The following is a 25,032-nucleotide window of genomic DNA, read 5'->3' as shown; positions in this document are numbered from 1 at the left end:
TTTCTATATAAAAATTGGTCACAATTTTATTTCTATAGAAAATTTGGTCCCAATTTTATTTCTATAGAAAATTTTATCAATATTTTATTTCTATAGAAAATTTTATCAAAATTTTATTTCTATAGAAAATTTTATCAAAATTGTATTTCTGTAGAAAATTTTGTCAAAATTGTATTTCTATAGAAATTTTTGTCAAAATTTTATTTTTACAGAAAATTTTATCAAAATTTTATTTTTACAGAAAATTTTATCAAAATTTTTTTTCTATAGAAAATTTTGTCAAAATGTTATTTCTATAGAAAATTTTGTCAAAATGTTATTTCTATAGAAAATTTTGTCAAAATGTTATTTCAATATAAAATTTGGTCACAATTTTATTTCTATAGAAAATTTTGTCAACATTTTATTTCTATAGAAAATTTTGTCAACATTTTATTTCTATAGAAAATTTTACCAACATTTTATTTCTATACAACATTTTCTCCAAATTGTATTTCTATTGAAACTGTTCTCAAAATTTTATTTCTATAGAAAATTTTCTCAAAATTGTATTTCTATAGAAAATTTTCTCAAAATTTTATTTCTATAAAAAAATTTTTCAAAATTTTATTTCTATAGAATAACTTGTCAAAATTTCATTTCTATAGATAATTTTGTCAAAATTTTATTTCTATAGAAAATTTTATCAAAATTTTATTTCTATACAAAATATTCTCAAAATTGTATTTCTATTGAAAATTTTCTCAAAATTGTATTTCTATAGAAAATTTTCTCAAAATTTTATTTCTATACAAAATTTTCTCAAAATTGTATTTCTATTGAAAATTTTCTCAAAATTGTATTTCTATAGAAAATTTTCTCAAAATGTTATTTCTATAGAAAAATTTTTCAAAATTTTATTTCTATAGAATAGTTTGTCAAAATTTTATTTCTACAGATAATTTTGTCAAAATTTTATTTCTATATAAAAATTGGTCACAATTTTATTTCTATAGAAAATTTGGTCCCAATTTTATTTCTATAGAAAATTTTATCAATATTTTATTTCTATATAAAATTTTATCAAAATTTTATTTCTATAGAAAATTTTGTCAACATTGTATTTCTATAGAAAATTTTGTCAAAATTGTATTTCTATAGAAATTTTTGTCAAAATTTTATTTTTACAGAAAATTTTATCAAAATTTTATTTTTACAGAAAATTTTATCAAAATTTTATTTCTATAGAAAATTTTGTCAAAATGTTATTTCTATAGAAAATTTTGTCAAAATGTTATTTCTATAGAAAATTTTGTCAAAATGGTATTTCAATATAAAATTTGGTCACAATTTTATTTCTATAGAAAATGTTGTCAACATTTTATTTCTATAGAAAATTTTGTCAACATTTTATTTCTATAGAAAATTTTGTCAAAATTTTATTTCTATAGAAAATTTTATCAACATTTTATTTCTGTGCAATAAATATTTCTATTGAAACTGTTCTCAAAATTTTATTTATATAGATAATTTTGTCGAAATTTTATTTCTTTAGAAAAAGTTTGTCAAAATGTTATTTCAATAGAAAATTTTGTTCAAATTTTATTGCTATAGATAATTTTGTCAAAATTTTATTTCTTTCATTCGTTTTGTTTTGTTATTGCTGTTTTTTGTTCTTTAATCATTGTTGTTGTTTTTTTGATATCAGCTTAAAACCATACATTGACTAAACTACAAGTGTAGTTTAACCAACAGAGGAAACGAATGTTTGTCAAATTTATTTGGGCAAAGCCCTATAGACTGCAAGATGGTTGGATGGACGCACGTCTCGGAATTACCACATTCCTCATCAGCATCCTCTACTTCCAGCAAAACTACCAACCAATTATCAGAATAAATTCAGGCAGTTCATTAAACCCAACAATAAACCACACTTGAACCCTCCGAAAAAAGGCTTTACATTGATAGCCGGCTTATGCCGATATAAATTCTTTTCCTCTGTTGGTTAAGCTACACTTGTAGTTTAGTCAATGTATGGTTTTAAGATGAAATAAAAAAAAAACAACAACAATGATTAAAATTTTATTTCTATAGAAAAATTTTGTCAAAATGCTATTTCTATAGAAAATGTTGTCAAAATTGTATTTGTATAGAAAATGTTCTCAAAATTTTATTTCTGTAGAAAATTTTCTCAAAATTTTATTTCTATAGAAATTTTTGTCAAAATTTTATTTCTATAGATTTTTTTTATCAAAATTTCATTTCTATAGAAAATGTTGTCAAAATTGCATTTCTCTAGAAAATTTTCAAAATTTTATTTCTGTAGTACATTTTATTTCTGTAGAAAATTTTCTCAAAATTTAAAAAATTCATAATTTTTCAAGAATGGATTGATAATTTTTCTCGAAAAATTTAAATAATTTGTACCATTTTATTAACTCTTACTCTGTTTTTAATCTATTTGAAATAAAAATGAAATTAAAATGTTGAAATGAAAATGTTGATTTTTTGTTCGTGTTGGTAGAACTTTTAGGACTTTTTGGAAAAAATTGAACCTCTCTGAACCTCAGTTTATTCGGCGGGATAGTTTAATACTGTTCAGGTTGACACCCTGTTAGTCTTAAGTTTTAATGAATTGTAAAATACACCCCTGCAAGTTATAACGAAGTATGAAAAGATTGAAAATGACATATAATTTAAGGAAAGTTGTTCTCACTTACTCGCTCTCTCTCTCTCTCTCATATACCCGAAGGTACGATTACCCCCGCCGAGTAAAATGAAATTTTAATTTATTATTTAAAAAAATCAAATTTAATTGCGTTTTTATTTATTTTTCCCCCTCATTGATAAATTATGTTATTTAATTCCCCGCCTTTTCAAATACTTTATATTAACTTTCAAATAAAAAATAAAACTCTAATATTTTAGAAAAAATAACCTTTGTTTCTGTAATATTTAACAAATTGTCTGGCCATCTTCATTATTATCTTGGCCCTATTTTATGTCTAAATTTTAGTTATGTCTTCTTGTTGTTAACTTTCCACTACAAAAAAATTTTGCGAATTATTTGCTCTTTTTTGTCAACTAAGACCACCCTCACTGGACCCTAAGTTTAAGGGAAAAACCACTGTAATATTCTTTTACAAATATTTTCAAATTTTATTCACCCCGAATATTGATTGGAAATCTTTTGCAGTAATAAATACTTATTAATGGCCTATAATAAATTTAAGTATGAAAGATTTATTTTTGTTTTACCCAAATCCACAATGATTCACGCTTACCTTTCTTCTTGCGTTTCTTTGCTTCAAATTTCTTTTGTAGACATGTTGAAAACAAATTACCTTTGTAAAGGTTTAAACTTCAACTGACAATCGATTACAAATTGACTCATTTAGTGTAATCGATGAAATGAAGCTCAATCTCAAATTAATTTCCAAGCAATTTTATTATTCACATTGCACGACAAGGTAAGTCATCAAAGTTGCCAAACGAGTATTTAAACGTTTGGAGAAAAAAAATTATTAAATGTTATGACATCTATGCAGGTAATATAAGCTCAAATAACACCACCCTGGCAAAACCACCTACCAAACAACATCCCTCATTCACCGCAAAGTAAGAAAACAAATGAGCGGTTTATGTATCGTTTATTTTACTTTGTGGGAACACCCCAATCCAATATACACCCGCCTGCCCACCCTTTACTCCCCCCTTGCATAGCATAGCCGCACAGGTTATGTAAATTATTGAATGTAGAGTGATTAAAAGTCGCTAAACACAAAACGGCGACAATCAGTTGAAATCAACCAAAAACCCGATCGGTCTCCAGTATTGATAGAAAGGAAAATTAAGCCACCAACTATTGAGGGATAACGAAGCAAACGTCAGTCGTCAGTCAGTCAACACTACCGGGCAAATAGCTTAAAATCAACAACATGGACAGACTAATACGACTCGTATAGGCAAGCTTTTCGCTACACCACTTTCAAGGGGTGAGAGGATTCAGAGGGAGGTGATTGAATGTTTGAAAACACAACTGCATAAATTTTCATAGGAAAGCGCCGTTGCCACAAACGCCATTGCGGCGTGTGGAGCGTGTGTAAGAAGCCTTTAAGGCATTTTTACTTTTACGCTTTATGAAACATGTAAACGCTTAGAGCGTAAATTTCTTAACTGAATAACATAAAAGTTTGTAACAAATACGGTCAGAATTCATCAACAGTCTGTCTGTCCGTATGTCTATCTGTCGGTATATCAGACTGGTAAGTAAATCGTTTGAGTAAAAGCGAAAACCAAGTTGTCTAAACTAGTTAGGAGAAGGTCTTGGAAAGAAGGAAAAATACAAGAAGGAAAACCTCAGCGGCTTCACTTTACCCATGCCCAAGAACCCCGCTATGCAATGCTGCTGGATCAGCTCGGGAGATCAAGAAACGAACAAAAATTAATAACACATCAATCATTTAGCCAACTATCGAAGCGGCCAAGTTCAAAGTTAAGCGATGTTTATGTTTTTAGCTGATTTAAATGCCATTTACACACAACCACAAGTTAAACGGACAAAACGCACCTAGAGGCAGTTGCACGGCAATATTTTCGAGCGGGGAATTAGAATCATTTATTTCATTTAATGTTTGTCTTTCAAACAGAAAAACTAAAGATCTATTAATTGAGTGAAAAGTAATTTTTCGATAAATGCGACGGTACAGACAATGCTTTCATAAGATCCATACGGGAAATGGATAAATCCCAGGGCCGAAACCAGACCAAGTATGAAAGAATCCGATCAATTTCGCGAGGTGTAAATGTACTTTAATACATGAATTAGAATCATTGCAGAGTACTAGTCCTGGAGCATTTTAGTAGAAGCGTCCTTAGACATGCCCTCGTGAACCTGTCTTGGATAACACCTTAGGTTTAGGTTAGATTAGGTTAGGTGGCAGCCCGATGTATCAGACTCACTTAGACTATTCAGTCCATTGTGATACCACATTGGTGGACTTCTCTCTTATCACTGAGCGCTGCCCGATTCCATGATAAGCTCAATGACAAGGGACCATCCTTTTTATAGCCGAGTCCGAACGGCGTTCCATATTGCTGTGAAACCACTTATATAAGCTTTGAAACACTCAGAAATGTCACCAGCATTACTGAGGTGTGATAACACCTTGCATAAGTGTTTCTTAAAGCACATTTGGATCCATTCACAGAAAGGAAAAAGTATTGCAATGTGTTGAATAGTGGATATGATGATATTGCAATTTCAGATTGCTATCATTTCTTAACCGCTCGTATGACAGCTGACAGATTTCTTCTGAATGCAATAGATCAAAATGCTTTTGTACAACCTTACAAAAGCATTTTGATCTATTGCATTCAGAAACAAAGTTTTTCGTGATGGAATTCAAGCGTGCTATTGCTTGAATGTTATTGCTTTATATTTGGCTGGAGAACTACAAATGATTTTCGTTATACCCCTTCTATATTGCCTTTTATATTTCGGAAGTGGACAACTTTAATGTTGCAATCTGCCAAATGACAGGTCTATTGTACATCTTGAAATTTTTGAGCTTATACGAAATCTGAACGTTTTCACATACGAGCGATATTCGGGTATGTTCTGGATTTCCCTTCAAAAAGATTTCACCTTCCACTTTGATTTCCCCCCAAAAATTTTGGGTTGTTCTTGATTTCCCGTGAAACAAGATTTTTCGAAATCACTTACCGAAAAATCATAGTCTGCAAATCATATGATTTGCAGAGAAAAATGTAAACATATAATCAAATATGTGGCACAATTCTTTTATTTCTAAGTTTGTGGTAAAATGTTAATGAAATACGAAGAAACTCATGTTCTGCAATCTAAAGAAAAACTACTGGATTGTTAAATACTTATAAAAATTATTAAATCGTTCTTACATTTTTGGCCAATTATCTTTTGTTTACTATTGTAAGAGTTCAGAGTCAAGCTCCAAATTTGAGGAACTAGGACTGCACGCAAAACATTTAACGCCTTTGGAAAAAAAATATTGATATTCGCACTAAAATCTATTGCAAATGTAATTTATGAATTTTCATTGTCCTTTAAATTCGAAAAATGCGTATTATTTTGTATTTTATGCTTCTATATATAAATAAAAAAAAATAATTTTGTGAAGCATACATTTTTCCTCTCGACGGCGACAACTCCTAACGCAGTTTATTATAATTGACTGACTCTTGCGTGCGGCACTTTGCAGAAGTTATGTTGCCCCTTCGTTTATAGCAAATCTGTTTTCTTGCAACATTGTCGTTTCGAACATGCGTAAAATCAGCTATTTTTAAGCAACCACCATTTTTTGCAACTGTGAAAGAGGAATCTTGAACAATTTGTGGTATATTTTTAAATCTTGTTTTTAAATGGCTTTCATGTTATTTTATCACCCAATATTTATGAAGTATATAGAAAACATGTGAAAATTTTAAAATAAATGAAAAATGTCCGTGCAAAGTTCTCCCATCTGGGAGGTGAAAAGTTGCATGCAGAACAACTCCTACGGGAACAATTCCCCGCAAGTCTTTCATGTGAAACCCAGAACATACCCGATTGTTTACAGCAACACGAAAGATTCATCTCGCCGCAAAAAATGGAATTAAATCGTAAACATTTTCGTGCGATTATTGTTTACAACTTTCAGTGAGGATTAACTCAGCAGCAGTGCGTCGATGAACTTAATTCAAGTTTTGGCGATGAAGATCCGTCAAGGACCAATGTTTATCGATGGCATGGTGAATTCAATCATGGTCATAGTTCATTCCTGTGCGTCAACTGATATAGCAACATCGTCATGTAACTTATCGTAAGATTGAGACAATCTTAAGAATGATGGTACCAGCATACATTCAGTATTGCATGAACATCCGTCAAAAAAAAATTGTTCGCGTTGGATTTCACATAGTTATTCAATCTCTCGAAAAAGACTCCCGTTGATTTATCGATAGGAATGCTCCAAAAAATACGATCGTGGTGCTTCGAAACACGTCAATCGTGGATTTGTTCGTATGAACCCGAAACACTTTCATACAAATGATGGCTTGTTTTTTCAGAAACACTGGAAATTTCGCAATCGTACCACTAGTACAACGCAGTTGTCTTCCAGTTGTCCAAGAAATCAGGAAAACCAACCGCCGAAGACGGATCACTCTTCACCACTACGATGCAAGCTCTGACACATAGGCCCAAACAACTGCATTTTTGAGCATTTAAAACATCGATTTGATGGGTCAAACGCCATATAGTCCTGACCTGACACCGAATGACTTCTTTTTATTGCCCTAGGTAACAAATAAAATGAGAGTTCAACGTTTGTCGACACTTGAAGAAGCTCTTGATTCATTCAATATGCAAGTTTTGGAGATACCTAAGTCAAAGTAGCGAAAGTTCTACGACAATTGGTTCAAACGCATGCAAATATGTATAGATCTTAATGGGGAATACTTTGGAACACAATAAAGCGATTTTTAATGATTAATATTTGCTTTTGTTCTCTAGTCCCGAAATAGAAAAGAATAGAATGCTTTCTGAATATAACGCGAGCACGGATACAACACATATTGAAAACTGAACTTGTACTATAAACATTGAAGTTCCAAAATGGACAAGTACTCACCGATCCCGAAAAAAAATCAGTCTTGCACGAAAGAGGCCAGTTACCGTATTGGGTTTTCTCTGGTGAGAAGCCAATCCAAATTGATCACCAAAACAAAATGATCAGGTTTACTTGCCCAAGGAGGTCAATTGAATATCTTTACCTTCGATTGGCCACCAATTGCTCCCAGCAAAAAAAAAAATTCAAAAATTTTGTGATATTTTGCCAAATAAATATTTTTTATGATTTTTAATGCATCTAACGCTTGTATGAAATGTTTGAACTCAATATTTTTTTAAATGTTTGCCATTTTTATACCCTCCACCATATGATGGGGGGTATTTTAACTTTGACATTCCGTTTGTAACACATCGAAATATTGCTCTAGACCCCATAAAGTATATATATCCTGGGTTGTGGTGAAATTCGGAGTCGATCTAAGCATGTCCGTCCGTCCGCCCGTCTGTTGAAATCACGCTAACTTCCGAACGAAACCAGCTATCGACTTGAAACTTGGCACAAGTAGTTGTTATTGATGTAGGTCGGGTGGTATTGAAAAAATATCGGACCATTTTTACGTATAGCCCCCATATAAACCGACGCTCAGATTTGGCTTGCGGAGCCTCTTGGAGGAGCAAAATTCTTCCGAACCTGTTGAAATTTGGTACATGGTGTTTGTATAGGGTCTTTCACAACCATGAAAAAATTTGTCCAAATCGGCCCATAATTATATATAGCCCCCATATAAACCGATCCCCCGATTTGCCTTGCGGAGTCTGTAAGAGAATCAAATTTTATCCGATCCGGCTGAAATTTGGTACATGGTGTAAGTATATGGTCTCTAACAACTGTGCAAAAATTGGTCAACATTGGTCCATAATTATATATAGCCCCATATAAACCGATCCCCAGATTTGTCCTCCGGAGCCTTTTGGAGGAGCAAAGTTCATCCGATCCGGTTGAAATTTGGTACGTGGTGTTATTATATGGTCTCTAACAATATGGACCAAAATTGGTCCATATCGGTCCATGATTATATACAGTCCCCATATACACCGTTCCCCAGATTTGATCTTCGGAGCCTTTTGGAGAAGCAAAATTCATCCGATCCGGTTGAAATTTAGAACGTGGTGTTAGTATATGGCCGCTAATAACCATGCCAAAATTGGTCCATATCGATATATAGTTATATATAGCCGATCCCCAATCACACAAAAATTGGTCCATATCGGTTCATATTCATGGTTGCCACTCGAGCCAAAAATAATCTAACAAAATTTTATTTATTTATTTTGTCAAAATTTTATTTCTATAGAAAGTTTTGTCAAAATTTTTGTTCTATAGAAAATTTTGTCAAAATTTTATTTTTATAAAAATTTTTGTCAAAATTTTATTTCTATAGAAAATTTTGTCAAAATTTTATTTCTATAGAAAATTTTTGTCCAAATTTTACTTCTATAGAAAATGTTGTCAAAATTTTATTTCTATAGAAACTTTTTTCAAAATTTTATTTCTATAAAAAATTTTTTTCAAACTTAATTATATACGTATTTAATTGGCCCTTTTTAGTTTAATATATACCACATACTACCTTGCAATTTAGAAGACGGTATTAGGAAGTTTTAAGAAGATACCTTGCCATCGGCAAGTGTTACCGCAACCCAAGTACTACGCAATCCATGGTGGAGGGTACATAAGCTTCGGCCTGGCCGAACTTACGGCCGTATATACTTGTTCTAGAATGGATTTACCATTTTTTGACAACATTTTAATAATTTATACCATTTTATTAATTCTTGCTCTGATTTTAAACGATTTGAAACAAGTTAAATTTATCAATTGCAAATATGAAAAAAGCGAGTTCTAAAATATTGAATTAAAAGAACTTCCTGTGTAGGTAAAATAAAGAACATCTTTGGGAGGACATTAGTGGAAGTGCTTTTAAAGTTGTTCGATTAGAACAACTTCCAAATTTTTTACTGCGCCGCCAATGGCTAATTGCAATGGTGTGGGCTGCGGTAACAACTGATGATCCCTCATCAGTGGCGAGATCAAACTAGTACCGAATATTATTGGAAAAAGTTCATAAAGACCGCATTTTAAGCCCTGGTCAGAGAAACATACCGCAAACCATGAAAAGTCTAACAGGACTGGCGTACATTAACCAAGAACGACATTAAATGAGATTTCTCGCTTCATTTCTGCCGCTACATTTGCTACCAAAGATATCACTCCGTTCGACTTTTGCGCCTGGGGTACTTTGGAGTGAAAGATTTGCACTTAAAAATATCAAAATGTCGATCATCTCAAGATGGCGCTTCGTCGGGAATAGACCAAAATAAGCAGAGGCACTTTTCTACAACGGGTGATGACTTTGCCGGCCTTTTGAAGGCCATAATACGAGTCAAAGCTAGCAGGTAGCCATTCAATGACTCATTTTATCATAGTCTTCTTTTTCCAAAAAGTTCAAATACTTATAAAAATTATAAAAACAAAAACATCAAACCGTTCATAAATAAATTATTACTTTATCGTTCATAAATAAATATTTTTTTAATATTGGTCTTTAAAAACTACTAAAGTGAACATTACTATATCAAAGTTTGTCCTGGGAATATCAGTAAGATTTACACTCAATTTATTGGGTTAGATCTAGCAACGTTAATTTTTCAAGCTTTTCCAAGTCGATTAGTTAATTTCGAATAACATAAAGAAGTTGCTCGGGTTCTTTCTAAATTAAAATTCTTTCTGGATTAAAATCCAACTTCCATATTCCACTTAAAAAAAATACATTTTCATATTTTCACTCTCTTACTTTTCACAAATACAAGTTCTTGCCAACTTCTTGGCATAGCATGTTTCTTTCGAAAAACACAAATAAATTATTTAACAGGTTGGCTGATAAGTCCCCGGTCTGACACATAGATGGCGTCGCTAGTATTAAATGCATATTATTTTTATATAGTACCAACCTTCAAATGATTCGTGTCAAAATTTGACGTCTGTAAGTCAATTAGTTTGTGAGATAGAGCGTCTTTTGTGAAACAACTTTTGTTATAGTGAAAAAAAATGGAAAAAAAAGAATTTCGTGTTTTGATAAAATACTGTTTTCTGAAGGGAAAAAATACGGTGAAAGCAAAAACTTGGCTTGATAATGAGTTTCCGGGCTCTGCCCAAGGAAAATCAACAATAATTGATTGGTATGCAAAATTCAAGCGTGGTGAAATGTGCACGGAGGACGGTGAACGCAGTGGACGCCCGAAAGAAGTGGTTACCGAAGAAAACATCAAACAAATCCACAAAATGATTTTGAATGACCGTAAAATGAAGTTGATCGAGATAGCAGAGGCCTTAAAGATATCAAAGGAACGTGTTGGTCATATCATTCATCAATATTTGGATATGCGGAGCTCTGTGCAAAATGGGTGCCGCGCGAGCTCACATTTGACCAAAAACAACAACGTGTTAATGATTCTGAGCGGTGTTTGCAGCTGTTAACACGTAATACACCCGAGTTTTTCCGTCGATATGTGACAATGGATGAAACATGGCTCCATCATTACACTCCTGAGTCCAATCGACAGTCGTCTGAGTGGACAGCGACCGGTGAACCGTCTCCGAAGCGTGGAAAGACTCAAAAGTCCGCTGGCAAAGTAATGGCCTCTGTTTTTTGGGATGCGCAAGGAATAATTTTTAGCGATTATCTTGAGAAGGGAAAAACCATGAACAGTGACTATTAAATGCTGTTATTGGAGCGTTTGAAGATCGAAATCGCGGCAAAACGGCCCCATATGAAGAAGAAAAAAGTATTGTTCCACCAAGACAACGCACCGTGCCACAAGTCATTGAGACCGATGGCAAAAATTCATGAATTGGGCTTGGAATTGCTTCCCCACCCACCGTATTTTCCAGATCTGGCCCCCAGCGACTTTTTCTTGTTCTCAGACCTCAAAAGGATGCTCGCAGGGAAAAAGTTTGGCTGCAATGAAGAGCTGGTCGCCGAAACTGAGGCCTATTTTGAGGCAAAACCGAAGGAGTACTACCAAAATGGTATCAAAAAATTGGAAGGTCGTTATAATCGTTGTATCGCTCTTGAAGGGAACTATGTTGAATAATAAAAACGAATTTTGACAAAAAAATGTATTTTTCTTTGTTAGACCGGGGTCTTATCAGCCAACCTGTTATATACTTTATTCTACTTTCCCTGTTCCATCCTGATCCATGGGAAACAGTAATTTGTTCTTGAAATTCACTTTACACAAAATAAAATTTGTTCCAAATACTCCAATACACAAACAACCATACTTCCTGAATCCTTTTGTAATTTCGAACAGATTGAAACAAAACGAAGTTAAGAAGTCATCTTTTCCACCATAATTGCTCACACAAAGTGTACTTCTTATCTTGATGAGAAAACCTCTCATTATCCTTTTCACACGCATACCGATACACTCCTGTAAATAACATTGTCTATGACCATTAGAGAATTCTCTTTCGTTAAAATAATCCTCTCATATAAACCCATCATCATTTTCACTTTAACAAAAGTCGACAGACATAACGGCCATCAGTGGAAACAATAACAACCATTCATCTAACAGCTCGTAATCTAATCTCGAAAAATATATCAGATTTGGTTGGTATTCCATTGTGGAGTCTATTGTTTGAAACGCCATAAGCACTTCACACCTAAACCTATCTAGCCATGGATGATTTCACCAAAAAAGGGCCATGGGCTGTTGATCCTGTTAAGATTGATAGAACGTTAGAAGAGGGTAACAGAAAAAAAAACTGAAGAAGCGTAACTGATCTTTTTTACAAACACTTCACAAAGATGACTATGAGACTAGATTTGCAACTGATTTTAATGCTAGGATTTCATGGTTATTAGCAAAGATATACTCAACCTTCATTATGCCCTTTGCAAATCTGATTTGATAGTATGTCGAGATGTGATCTCATCCATTGCTATTGGAAGTGGAAATTCCTATAATGAAATACGTTACAAGTTTTCTTTGTATGCGAATTTTAGATTTCAGTTTGAAGATATTTTGGAAATCTATTAAACTCTGGCAAAGCCTGGAATTTCCACTTGATTAGCTGAACAGCTGGAACAAATTGATTATGGAAGGAAGAAGGGGCTCGCAGAGGCAAGTCATCAAGATAAATACAATATTTGGTTTGTCTGTTCTTTTGTATTAACTATATATCGGATATATGTGATTTGTTACTGCCCTTATTTCCTTTTTTGTTTATGGCGAATTTTTTAAAGCCAAATAACATACTTAAAATTAAATTATGTGACTTTATGTTTCTCACTTATATTTTAGAAATAGTTACTTTGCATATAAATTTCCCACAAACGAGAGAAACGTGAAAAAGTTGATACATCAATGAGCCCACTACAGTTATATTTCCATCTCAATAATATAATAAGACATCATCCCAACGTTAAGAATAAGACATAATACTTAAACATTTCCCGACGGATATACAATATTTACACCACTATAATATTCGGCAAATAATGCAAAATAAAAGATTTATAAAAATAATTACTTGAAAAAAGAAACCAATTCCAAATTAAAATAAGTTGGTGAACAGTTATGATTGTAGAGATAGTTCTTTAATGTTTATGAAATAATTTGTTTACAAAGAAAAATGTAATGGTCCGTCAAAAAAGGTTTGGTATGTATCATTCCATATTAGGTCACTATGCTTTCTTCTTTACCTAATCCATCATAAAGTAAACATCCAGTATAAAATATTCTTGTGTGGAATTATCAGATTTCCTATGTAGAAATTTGCGACACTATCAATATCTACATAACAATTTTTAGTCAACAAAACAAAATATATATCGACTTTGATACTTTCGGCTATATGTCCGTCGTCTGATTTTTCAGAACCCCGTAAAGATTATTTGTATCGGTCGATTTTGATAATCTCAATAAAAATATATTTTTCTTCTATATTAAAAAATGAAAAATGTCATTCCTTATGATCCACTTTGATATAGTTTTTTTCAAACAGTAAAGTGCGATGATTGTGGTAGTTTTAACTATTATATGTACCAAAATGTGCCTACTACAAATATTAATCTTACACTCAAAAAAAGTTTACTTGGATCCAAAGATTTTGGATTTTAGTATTGATTCCGAGCCAAAATATAAAATTTTTAGGGACCTATGTTGCTTTAAATCTAGGACCAATAAAATTAAAAAATAGGATACCAATCTCATTTATTGAATTTCCAATCTCATTTATGGAATTTCGATTATCGCACGCGTATAAATAATGTTGAGTCCATTATTAAAAAAGAAGAAATCGCTCAATTAGTGTGGATAATAAATCCAAATTTGTAAAAATCGAGCAATATTCTTATGTAAGAGCTACAAGTTCGTATAAATATAACCGATCGTATTTATACGTACTTGTAGCACTTACATCAAAATTTGAAATTTGAGTAACATTGGTTAATAAATAAGAGTATTCGGGCCAAATTTGGGAAAATCGAGCGATGCATATAACAGGTTGGTTGATAAGTCCCCGGTCTAACAAAGAAAAATACATTTTTTGTCCAAATTCGTTTTTATTATTCAACATAGTTCCCTTCAAGAGCGATACAACGATTATAACGACCTTCCAATTTTTTGATACCATTTTGGTAGTACTCCTTCGGTTTTGCCTCAAAATAGGCCTCAGTTTCGGCGATCACCTCTTCATTGCAGCCAGATTTTTTCCCTGCGAGCATCCTTTTGAGGTCTGAGAACAAGAAAAAGTCGATGGGGGCCAGATCTTGAGAATACGGTGGGTGGGGAAGCAATTCGAAGACCAATTCATGCATTTTTGCCATCGTTCTCAATGACTTGTGGCACGGTGCGTTGTCTTGGTGGAACAACACCTTTTACCGTTTTGCCGCGATTTCGACCTTCAAACGCTCCAATAACGCCATATAATATTCACTGTTGATGGTTTTTCCCTTCTCAAGATAATCGATAAAAATTATTCCATGCGCATCCCAAAAAACAGAGGCCATTAACATACTTTGCCAGCGGACTTTTGAGTCTTTCCACGCGTCGGAGACCGGTCGCTGTCCACTCAGCCGACTGTCGATTGGACTCAGGAGTATAGTGATGGAGCCAAGTTTCATCCATTGTCACATATCGACGGAAAAACTCGGGTGTATTACGAGTTAACAGCTGCAAACACTGCTCAGAATCATTAACACGTTGTTGTTTTTGGTCAAATGTGAGCTCGGGCGGCATCCATTTTGCACAGAGCTTCCGCATATCCAAATATTGATGAATGATATGACCAACACGTTCCTTTGATATCTTTAAGGCCTCTGCTATCTCGATCAACTTCATTTTACGGTCATTCAAAATCATTTTGTGGATTTTGTTGATGTTTTCATCGGTAACCACCTCTTTCGGGCGTCCACTGCGTTCACCGTCCTCCTTGCTCATTTCACCACGCTTGAATTTTGCATACCAATCAAATATTATTGATTTCCCTGGGGCAGAGTCCGGAAACTCATTATCAAGCCAAGTTTTTGCTTCCACCTTATTTTTTCCCTTCAGAAAACAGTATTTTATCAAAACACTAACAAAAAAAAACAATAACAAAAGTTGCTTCTATCCCACAAACTAATTGACTTACAGACGTCAAATTTTGACACGAATCATTTGAAGGTTGGTACTATATAAAAATAATATGCATTTAATACTTGCGACGCCATCTATGTGTCAGACCGGGGACTTAGCAGCCAACCTGTTATATGGAAGCTATATGTAAATCTGAATCAATTTACATAATATTTTGCGTGGTTGATTAATACCACAAAAGGTTACCTTGTGCAAAATTTGAGTAAGCTCAGTTAAGAAATGAGGCCTCTATGGTCAAACATAAGGTTATTAGTGGGCAAATTTTTCAAAATCGGGCGATACATATATGGGAGCTATATCTACATCTGAACCGATTTCGATGAAATTTTGCACATACCGTTAGTACTATAGAGGACTGGATCTAGCCAACTTTGAGTAAGATCGGTTGATAAATAAGGGTTTTGTGGCAAATTTGGGAAAATCGGGCGATACATATATATGAGGGCTATATCTAAATCTGAACCGATTTCGATGAAATTTTGCAAACTTGAAGGGCGATGAAAAAGATTATTTTTTGCCAAATTTGGTCACGATCCGTTTGTAAAAAAGCGCAACGTAACCCCATTTGTCGAAATCGGGCGATACATATATATGGGAGCTATATCTAAATTTGATCCGATTTCGTGCAAATTCAATAGCGTTCGTCCTTGTGCCCAAAAAACTCCCTCCACCAAATTTCATCAAAATCGGTTAATAATTGCGACCGGAATCCTGTGAACAACAAATACATGGCCAGACGGGCGGATGGACACCAAGCGCTACATCGACTCAAGAGGTGATTCTGAGTCAATCGGTATATATTTTATGGGGTCTAAAATCAATATTTCTGGTAGGCACATTTTTTGGCATATCAAACTTAACATATTATACCCTGACCACTATGTGGTTTTAGGGTATACAAATTTAAACCAAAGAAACGAAATTTTCGAAATAAGTTGTAGCCTACATTTGAAGCGTTTTTATCTTAAATCTAATGATTCCATGTTTCAGTCAATTTAAAGACAATTTCTTTAAATCAAAAATGTTTTTCGTTACTTTAAGGAAAATGTGCCTTAGCTCAAAGACATACGATTTTAACGGAGGGACGCACATTTCCAAAATTTGTGTCCTAATTTTAATAAAACATTTAAATTTTTTTATAAATAATTATAATTAAAATTTTAAATAAAACATTTTAAATTTTAATTATAAATTTCGTTATTTTAAAGAGATGTGCGCTTCATATTCTATAATTTGCGCAACTTAAAATTATCACGTAAATATTTTTTTCACTGTAGACGGATTAATTCAGAATCTCCTCATGAGCCCTGACTGTCCATCCGCCTGTCCAATATTTGAGGTTAAACGTTTCCGACAAGCGTCAGAATCCATTAAAAATTATAAAAAATTATAAATATTATTTATTTGACAAAATATCACAGAATTTTTTAATTTACATCCAAAACATTGAATTCGGATCACACCTACAGAAGTGATGCAAATTCGGTGCAACGGCTGTTGAAATGGAGGACTTCCGTCCTATGACAAGCCCATGTTAAATTCACTACTTTTTTGGCGACGCTTGTTTTGCTGGGATGTTTCTGTGTTACGGCTCGACTTTATAGTAGCTCCTGTTTATTCTTTAGTTTGTTATTTATTTTTCGCGACAAATCAAAACTTTAATTTTGACTCCTTTTCGGAGTATCATATTTTCAATTATTCCGTTCTTATAACATGTACAATTAAACTTACCGGATTTACTGATGGTTTCTGCAAATGTGTTGCAATATTTGTGATATTCATGCCCATGGCTGGTATTTGTGAGCCATACAATTGGCCGGCCGTCGGTGTCATATCAGTTAACATGTTGCTCTTGGTTTCTTTGAATATGAAATTATTTCGATTTATTATTTTTTTATATGGTAGAACGCTTTTAATGAATTACAGTATAGATGATTCCATAAATATATATAAGAGCGTTGTTTTAAAATATTTTTGTTTTCAATATCCAAAATTTTGAATAACGATTATTATTAGTATTAATTTTTGGGCACTTAATTTGTTTTTCTTGATCTTTAATTGGAACTCTCTGGTTTTCCGAAAATTACAAAACTATTTTATTTTGTTGTTTACTTTTCAATTTTTTTATTATATTTAAAATTTATAGATTTGTATTTCCTTAGAAAATTTCGCTTGTTTTTTTTCTATACTAAAATATATTTATATTCACAATAATTTAAAATTTCTGTTTCTTTTTCAAATATTAATTTTGTTTTATTTTAGTGATATTTTATCATGTTTTTAAAATTTAGTAAATGTATATATTATTTTATATTCATTTATTATTCAATTAAGAATTAAGAATGTATATATTATTTTATATTCATTTATTTTTCTTTCACTTTTTTCCTTATCGTTTTATACAATATCCTTTTTGCCTTTTGTTATGATTCCGTCTTCCTAGTTTCTTATTGGTTTTTTTCGGTTTTATTATTTTGAAAACAATAGAGGATAACTATTCTTTTTTCAGCTGGCTAGTTTTGAATGAATTGTACGGTTTGGTCACTCGGTTATTAGGATATTGCTTTCGTTTTCTATAAAAAGAAGAGGGAAGGAAGCCCTATCTTAACTAACGATCAGCTTGTTTTTTTTTTTTTTTTTTTGTTATTATTGTTTCGGGTAATCCGTCATATGGTATTGTGGTAGTTGTTGATAGTTGTTATTGCCGCGCGACGGCTTCTACAACTGAGTGATGACAGGTAAACTAATATTTCATTTCTTTTGTTGCCATTATGTTGCAACTCTGCATGGCGCCAATGTTTTTTGATGAGTACATCACATATATGTTTGTATGTGTGTGAGTGAATTTATAGGCATAGGCTGTAGTGCTTGAAAAGCATAGAGATCACTTTATTATTGATGATTTGTTTATACAAATTCACGAAACTTATTAACGATGGTAGGATCACTTCTTGTTAAGGATTTTTTATTAGGTGTTTTTTTTCAATTTTTTGTTTACCGTTTCACCGTTCTTTTGTCAACAAATCCTTTGATGTTTATTTAAAGATTGTTTAAGGAACACTATTCTTTGTTACACTTTTCGAGATTCACAATAACCCTTTTTGTTTGTTTGCTCATTCTCTCTCTCTCCAGTTACCATATAATACTACGGGATAGAGCCGATTGTTGATTATTACTGTTGCTGCTTGTGATTGATTGAATAGATCTCACTCTCCATATAGGGATGCATATATGAATGGTCGGCCGACAGATTCGTTTTTCCTAGCCCCGATTCTTCCTTATACCATTGATGGTCCTTTCATTCACTCGGTGACGGTTTTGATTGCATCATCGGCGGATTTCTTGCTGCTGCGAATGGTGGCAACAAAAGCTTAGGCTGATGCAAAAGATTTGATTAATGCGTTTTTTAGAGAATGCGTTTATTACAACGCTTGGTTCTTTGGAAATTCTACTTTATGCTGTCAGCTGTCGCCATAGGTTGGTCAGTGGTAGTTGTTATTGTTTTTTTTTTTTTTAGATTTTTCGTATTGGAGTTTGTTCTCTTGGAGTTTGAGTTTTGTTGTTTTCAGGGAACGTTCTGTGTTGTTGTTTGTTTTTTTTTCTTTTGTATTCATCCGCGCAAATTTGAAAAGTCGTCGTAGCTGATCGTTTCTGTACTTGCAACTGTTTCGCATCGGACGTTGGCAAACAAAAAGCTTTCAACACGTTACACACAACAGCAACAACAACAATAACACGAGCAAACAAAACAGCAGAGCTAGAGCTAAATAATATGGCAAAATCTACAACAAATACGAAAACAGCAGCAGAAATCGTGTTAACCGTTGCCGTAACTGCAGCAAAAAATCAGCAGCTGAATATGATTGAGATGTTGTTGCAGTTGTTGTTTTTGTTCTCACTCGCGCGTGCACTCATACAAACACACACACACACTTTTCCAACTTAACAGATGTTTGTAAGAGAAGTCCATGGAACACAGCAATATCCAACACCACACCAAAAATATTTACAATCATGCAAAATCATCACCAATACATACGGGGAAAAATTGCCCATACCCATACCAAAACAACAAACACATGAATAAACGAATATGGCAATAAAAATGTACAAAAACAAAACAATTGCATACATGTAGCCCCTATAAAGTAAATCAACCCATCCATAAAACCAAAATGAGAGTGAGAGATTTTTGTATTTCGTGTGTTTGAAAAACTTGTTAAACTTGTATCGAAAAAAAATGGATGTATTGTTGTTGTTTATCTGGTATTTCATTTCTTATTGTTGTATTATTTATGGCCTCTCAGAGTAAAGTTTTACAATACAACCAACACCGGTACGAAACGCAATACAAACATCTACGACCTCATGGTATAACAAAAATAAAACTAACCCCAACTCCTTAAGCAAGCTGTTGTATTAAACACACACACATACACAAGTATCCATACTTCGCCAGTCTCTCTTCCAATTTTCGTATTCTCTCCTATAAAGCAAATAAACACCAAAAACTCCAAAGAAGGCGCACCCAATTTGTCTATAGCAAAGCACCCTGAAAGCCTTTATGGCAAAATACCCACATTCATACACATAACATAGACTTCATTCATAAATAACAACAATAACCATAGGCAGCAAACAACAACACAAAAAGCAAAATCATATAAAATCTCTTTTACTCACCACATGGCTTTTGGCAAGGCTAAAATCCCCTACATTTTGAGTATAAAGCGCCATACTCACACATACTTGCAATACTCACAGCACTCGCTCTCTCTCTATCTCTTCCTATGGTTTGCTCTGCTTTGGGTGAGCTGCATACTTTTGTTTACGCCCCCTGCTGTGTATGTATTATATCAATGTAGCCAATTGTATGGCGAGTGTGTACTATGCAAACACTAACCTATAATTATAACGATGGCCGCTTTATTCACGAATACAAGCTATCATATAGCTGACTCTTTCTAGCACATTCATATACCAATGCTATGAAATTTTCAAGATAATAACCCCTATTTCCGGTTAGTTTGCATAAGTTTTTTGAAAACTCTCTCTCTCGTTGTGTTATAAAATGTTAGAGAGAGAATATTCTCTCTAATCGTAAAAAGCGATTGTTTTTGTTATATACGAAATTAAATAGTTTGTGGGTTCTCCTTTTGTATATTCATACTGAATTTAGTTTTGCCTTAATTTTTTTTATTTTCTATATATATTTCTTTCCATTACAGTTTCTTCCTCTTTATTAAATATTCTATTTTATCTTAAGCTTTCAATTCTTTTCCTAATTTATTTCTTGTCAATGCCATTGATAGGTTCTTTTTTTTCTATCACTATGTGTTGCTATTAAAATATTTATTTAGTCCACTTTCCTTAATTTATGGTTGTCGTTCTATATTTACTCATACATATATATATTAAGTGTGTGGGTATGTTGGTGTATAGTATAATATATATTTTTTTTGTTTTATCCATTCAATATCAATGGCCTTGTGTCCTTTAGTTCATATGGACAATGTCAAATTGTGGTTTTGTATTTGGTATACATAGAATTGAATTGAGGTTTTAGTTTTCTATCTTAAATTTGATATTGAACCTATTTCATTGCCAAAGTGGATTTAAGTAACTGTGTGCACGCAAAAAAATAATTCTTTCCTCCCAAACGAAATTTTAGGCAAACAATGTTCGTTTCTCATTTGCTTTTCGCTGTAAGGAAGCGTATTTGGAAGAAAAGTATATACTTTTTGTGATAAACGTTTATTCTTTTCCAGGATGTAACAACAATTCCATAAAGATAAACTCAAAAAAAACATTGTTTTCTTGCTAATTGCATTTTCCCTCATATCTTTCTCACATCCACGAGTTTTTTTAGTTCTTAACACCTTTTCCTGTAATACCAACAATGTAGAAGAAATTATACGATTTTATAAATTTATTTAAAGAGCGGGATATCCCCTTTTTTCTGTTGGTAGACCGAAAAATGGTTCGTTAACAAAACAAATACAGTTTTCCCTGATGACATAAAATGGTTCTCTCCCTTGGACCAAAATTCGATTTTATAAATTTTTAAAATTTGTTTACCTTTCGCCTGGACGGAGAATCGAACCGCGGACCATGCACTTTGTAAGCCAACACACTAACCACTGATGTTATGTACCTGTTATGGTCATCAATAGATAATTATCCATATAAGTTCTATTTATATAGCATAGCTTGCGGCGCCCACGAACCGAATAAACAAAGTTTATTTAACAGAAACAAACATATAGTTTGGCACCGTGGAGCTGTGGTTGCTACGTCCGACTTGCATGCCAAGGGTCGTGGGTTCGATCCCTGTTTCGACCAAAGTTTTTTTTTGTTTTTTTTTTTTTTACATATATTCCAGATATGTTCGGAAGATTCCGAAAAAATGTTCAACATTACATTGTACTATATTAAATTTTGAACTGTAAAATGTGTCTTATTAAAGACCTAAAGTCAGAAAAGAAAAGTGTTTGATATAAACGAAATGGACTGTGTTGTTGTTTCAAAACTTTCTTTTTTATTGAAAAAATAAAAATTTTGTAACAAACGGATTTTTTTGGTGATAAAAGTTTAAAATTTTCGAAGCAATTCAAAAAACTCCAACAAAAGAAAAACGCTTTCGGTACACGTTTTCCAAACGTTTTTTTTCTTTGCGTGTGTTGGGGTAATGGAAATATAATTTATGATTCAATCTGATATTATCAGATTGCATTGGGAAATTTTTTGGTTTCCTATACTGAAACAAGTAAGGAAAGTCTAAATTCGGGCGGGTCGACTATACTATACCCTACACCACTTTGTAGATCTAAATTTTCGATACCATATCACATCCGTCAAATGTGTTTGGGGCTATATATAAAGGTTTGTCCCAAATACATACATTTAAATATCACTCGATCTGGACAGAATTTGATAGACTTCTACAAAATCTATAGACTCAAAATTTAAGTCGGCTAATGCACTAGGGTGGAACACAATGTTAGTAAAAATATATGGGAAACATTTAAATCGGAAGCAGTTTTAAGGAAACTTTGCAAAAGTTTATTTATGATTTATCGCTCGATATATATGTATTAGAAGTTTAGGAAAATTAGAGTCATTTTTACAACTTATATATATGGGAGCTATATCTAAATCTGAACCGACTTCAACCAAATTTGGCACGCATAGCTACAATGCTAATTCTATTCCCTTGTGCAAAATTTCAACTTAATCGGAGTTAAAAATTGGCCTCTGTGGTCATATGAGTGTAAATCGGGCGAACGATATATATGGGAGCTATATCTAAATCTGAACCGATTTCAACCAAATTTGGCACGCATAGCTACAATGCTAATTATATTCCCTGTACCAAAATTTCAACTAAATCGGAGCAAAAAATTGGCCTCTGTGGTTATGTGAGTGTAAATCGGGCGAACGATATATCTAAATCTGAACCGATTTTAATAAAATTTGGCACGCTTGACTACACTACTAATTGTACTACTAGTGCAAAATTTCAACCAAATTGGTGTAAAACTCTGGCTTCTGGGACCGTATTAGTCCATATCGGGCGAAAGATATATATGGGAGCTATATCTAAATCTGAACCGATTTCAATAAAATTTGGCACACTTGACTACAGTACTAATTGTTCTTCTTGTGCACAGTTTTAAGCAAATTAGGGTAAAACTCTGGCTTCTGGGGCCATCTAAGTCCATATCGGGCGAAATATATATATGGGAGCTATATCTAAATCTGAACAGATTTCTTCCAAAATCAATAGGGTTCTATTCTGAGCCAAAACACATACTTGTGCCAAATTTGAAGTCGATTGGACTAAAACAGCGACCTAGACTTTGGTTACAAAAATGTGTTCACGGACAGACGGACATGGCTATATCGACTCAGGAGCCCACCCTGAGCATTTTTGCCAAAGACACCATGTGTCTATCTCGTCTCCTTCTGGGTGTTGCAAACATTTGCACGAACTTATAATACCCTGTTCCACAGTGTGGCGCAGGGTATAAAAACAGTGTACCCACCAGGAAGAAAAATTTTGGTTAATTTTATTATTTTTTAGAAAAATTTAACTAAACAGCATTACAAACGCTGACATCACACCGATATCACAACAATATGTAAATATTTTGTAATAAATTCAAGAAAATTTATTAGGCAAAATTTTATTTTTTTACTTGTTAAAAAAAATTTGTACTTTGAAGGAAAAATTTGGATCAAAATTGCAAGAATGTCTTTAGTGTCATACTAAGTTCAAGATGGGTGCATTTGTAGTAAAATTTACAGACTAAAAGAAATAATGAACTATTTTGTAAGAAGCACGAATTTAGTAATCCTGGGTCATAGGATGAATAAAATTGAGGCTGCAAATTATTCAAAAACTAAATTTTAATACAATGATGACCAGGGCTGTGGAGCCGGAGTCGGAGTCGGTGTCTTGGAGTCTGGAGTCTGAAGATTTTGCTGGAGTCGGAGTCATAAAAATTTTGCTCGACTCCGACTCCGGCTAAACCAAATTTTTTAAAACACTTCACATTTTTGTAACTAAGCAAGTTTTTACGCAAATTAGTTTCCATTGCGTTATTCATTCGATCAATGTACAGCATGATTGTAAATGAAAATCAACTTCCAATTACGGCTATCTTTTTATGTTTCCTAGAATGTTAGACTATCAGATGGGCTGGATCGATCCATTTTAATGCCTATATCAATTTATTTGAAATATTTCGAACAATCGAAATTATTTTTTTTTTAATTTTATTTTAAGGCCATATACATATGTGGAATATTGACAGAAATTTTTTTCAAAGTTGTTTTTATAGAAAATTTTGTCAAAATGTTATTTCTATAAAAAGTTTTGTCAAAATTTTATTTCTATTAAAAATTTATTCAAAATTTTATTACTATAGAAATATTTTTTTCTATAGAAAATTTAGTCAAAATTTTATTTCTATTGAAAATTGAGTCAAAATTTTGTTTCTATAGAATATTTTGCAAGATTTTATTTCTATAGAAAATTTTGCAAAATTCGGTATGTTACACAAAAAGTTTTTCAAAATTTTATTTCTATTGATAACTTTATTTCTATAGAAAATATTGCCAAAATTATTGTAATAATAGATTTTTTATTAGAAAATTCGGTCAAAATTTTATTTCTATAGAAAATTCTGTCAAAATTTTATTTCCATAGAAAATTTAGTCGAAATTTTGTTTTTGTAGAATATTTTGCAGAATTTTATTTACCAAAATTGTATTTTTATTGATAATTTTTTCAAAATTTTATTTCTATAAGAAATAATTGTCAAATTTTATTTCTCACTGATACTCACTGCTATAAAAAGTGTATTCAAAATTTTATTACTATAGACATATTTTTTCTATATAAAATTTAGTCAACATTTTATTTCTATAGGAAATTTAGTGAAAATTTTGTTTCTATAGAATATTTTGCAAAATTTTATTTCTATAGAAAATTTTGCAAAATTTGATAATTTTTTCAAACTTTTATTTCTATAAAAAATTTTGCCAAATTTTATTTCTATAAAAATTTTATTCAACATTTTATTTCTATATATTTGGACAAAATTTGATTTCTATAAAAAATTTTGCCAAAATTTTATTTCTATAGAAAATTTAGTCAAAAATTGTTTTTACTAGACAAAAAATTTGCCAAAACTGTATGCTCACTGATACTCACTGCTTAGTCGAAAACTTGTAGAAATTACTCAAATTTTCAA

At 32.4% G+C, this 25,032-nt stretch overlaps 1 protein-coding gene across 4 annotated transcripts in view; it reads right to left on the bottom strand.

Annotated features, from left to right (window-relative positions):
- The window catches only part of Sp1 (transcription factor Sp8), a 185,569-nt gene extending 166,623 nt beyond the window's left edge, over positions 1-18,946 (bottom strand). For 2 of the 4 annotated variants that reach the window (XM_075299913.1, XM_075299910.1), the window contains exon 1: positions 17,006-18,946. In XM_075299913.1, coding sequence (XP_075156028.1) covers positions 17,006-17,119 — 114 coding nt within the window. In that variant the 5' untranslated portion in view covers positions 17,120-18,946. Of the gene's footprint in view, positions 1-3,263; positions 3,346-17,005 lie in introns of those variants that run through there. The other 2 variants (XM_075299908.1, XM_075299912.1) reach the window with 2 other exon arrangements.
- Between the last annotated feature and the right edge of the window lie 6,086 nt (positions 18,947-25,032).

Source organism: Haematobia irritans, chromosome 3, assembly GCF_050003625.1.
Source record: "Haematobia irritans isolate KBUSLIRL chromosome 3, ASM5000362v1, whole genome shotgun sequence".
Taxonomy (NCBI): domain Eukaryota; kingdom Metazoa; phylum Arthropoda; class Insecta; order Diptera; family Muscidae; genus Haematobia; species Haematobia irritans.
The sequence above is the reverse complement of the archived record's forward strand: the minus strand, read 5'-3'. Positions and strand labels throughout refer to the sequence as shown.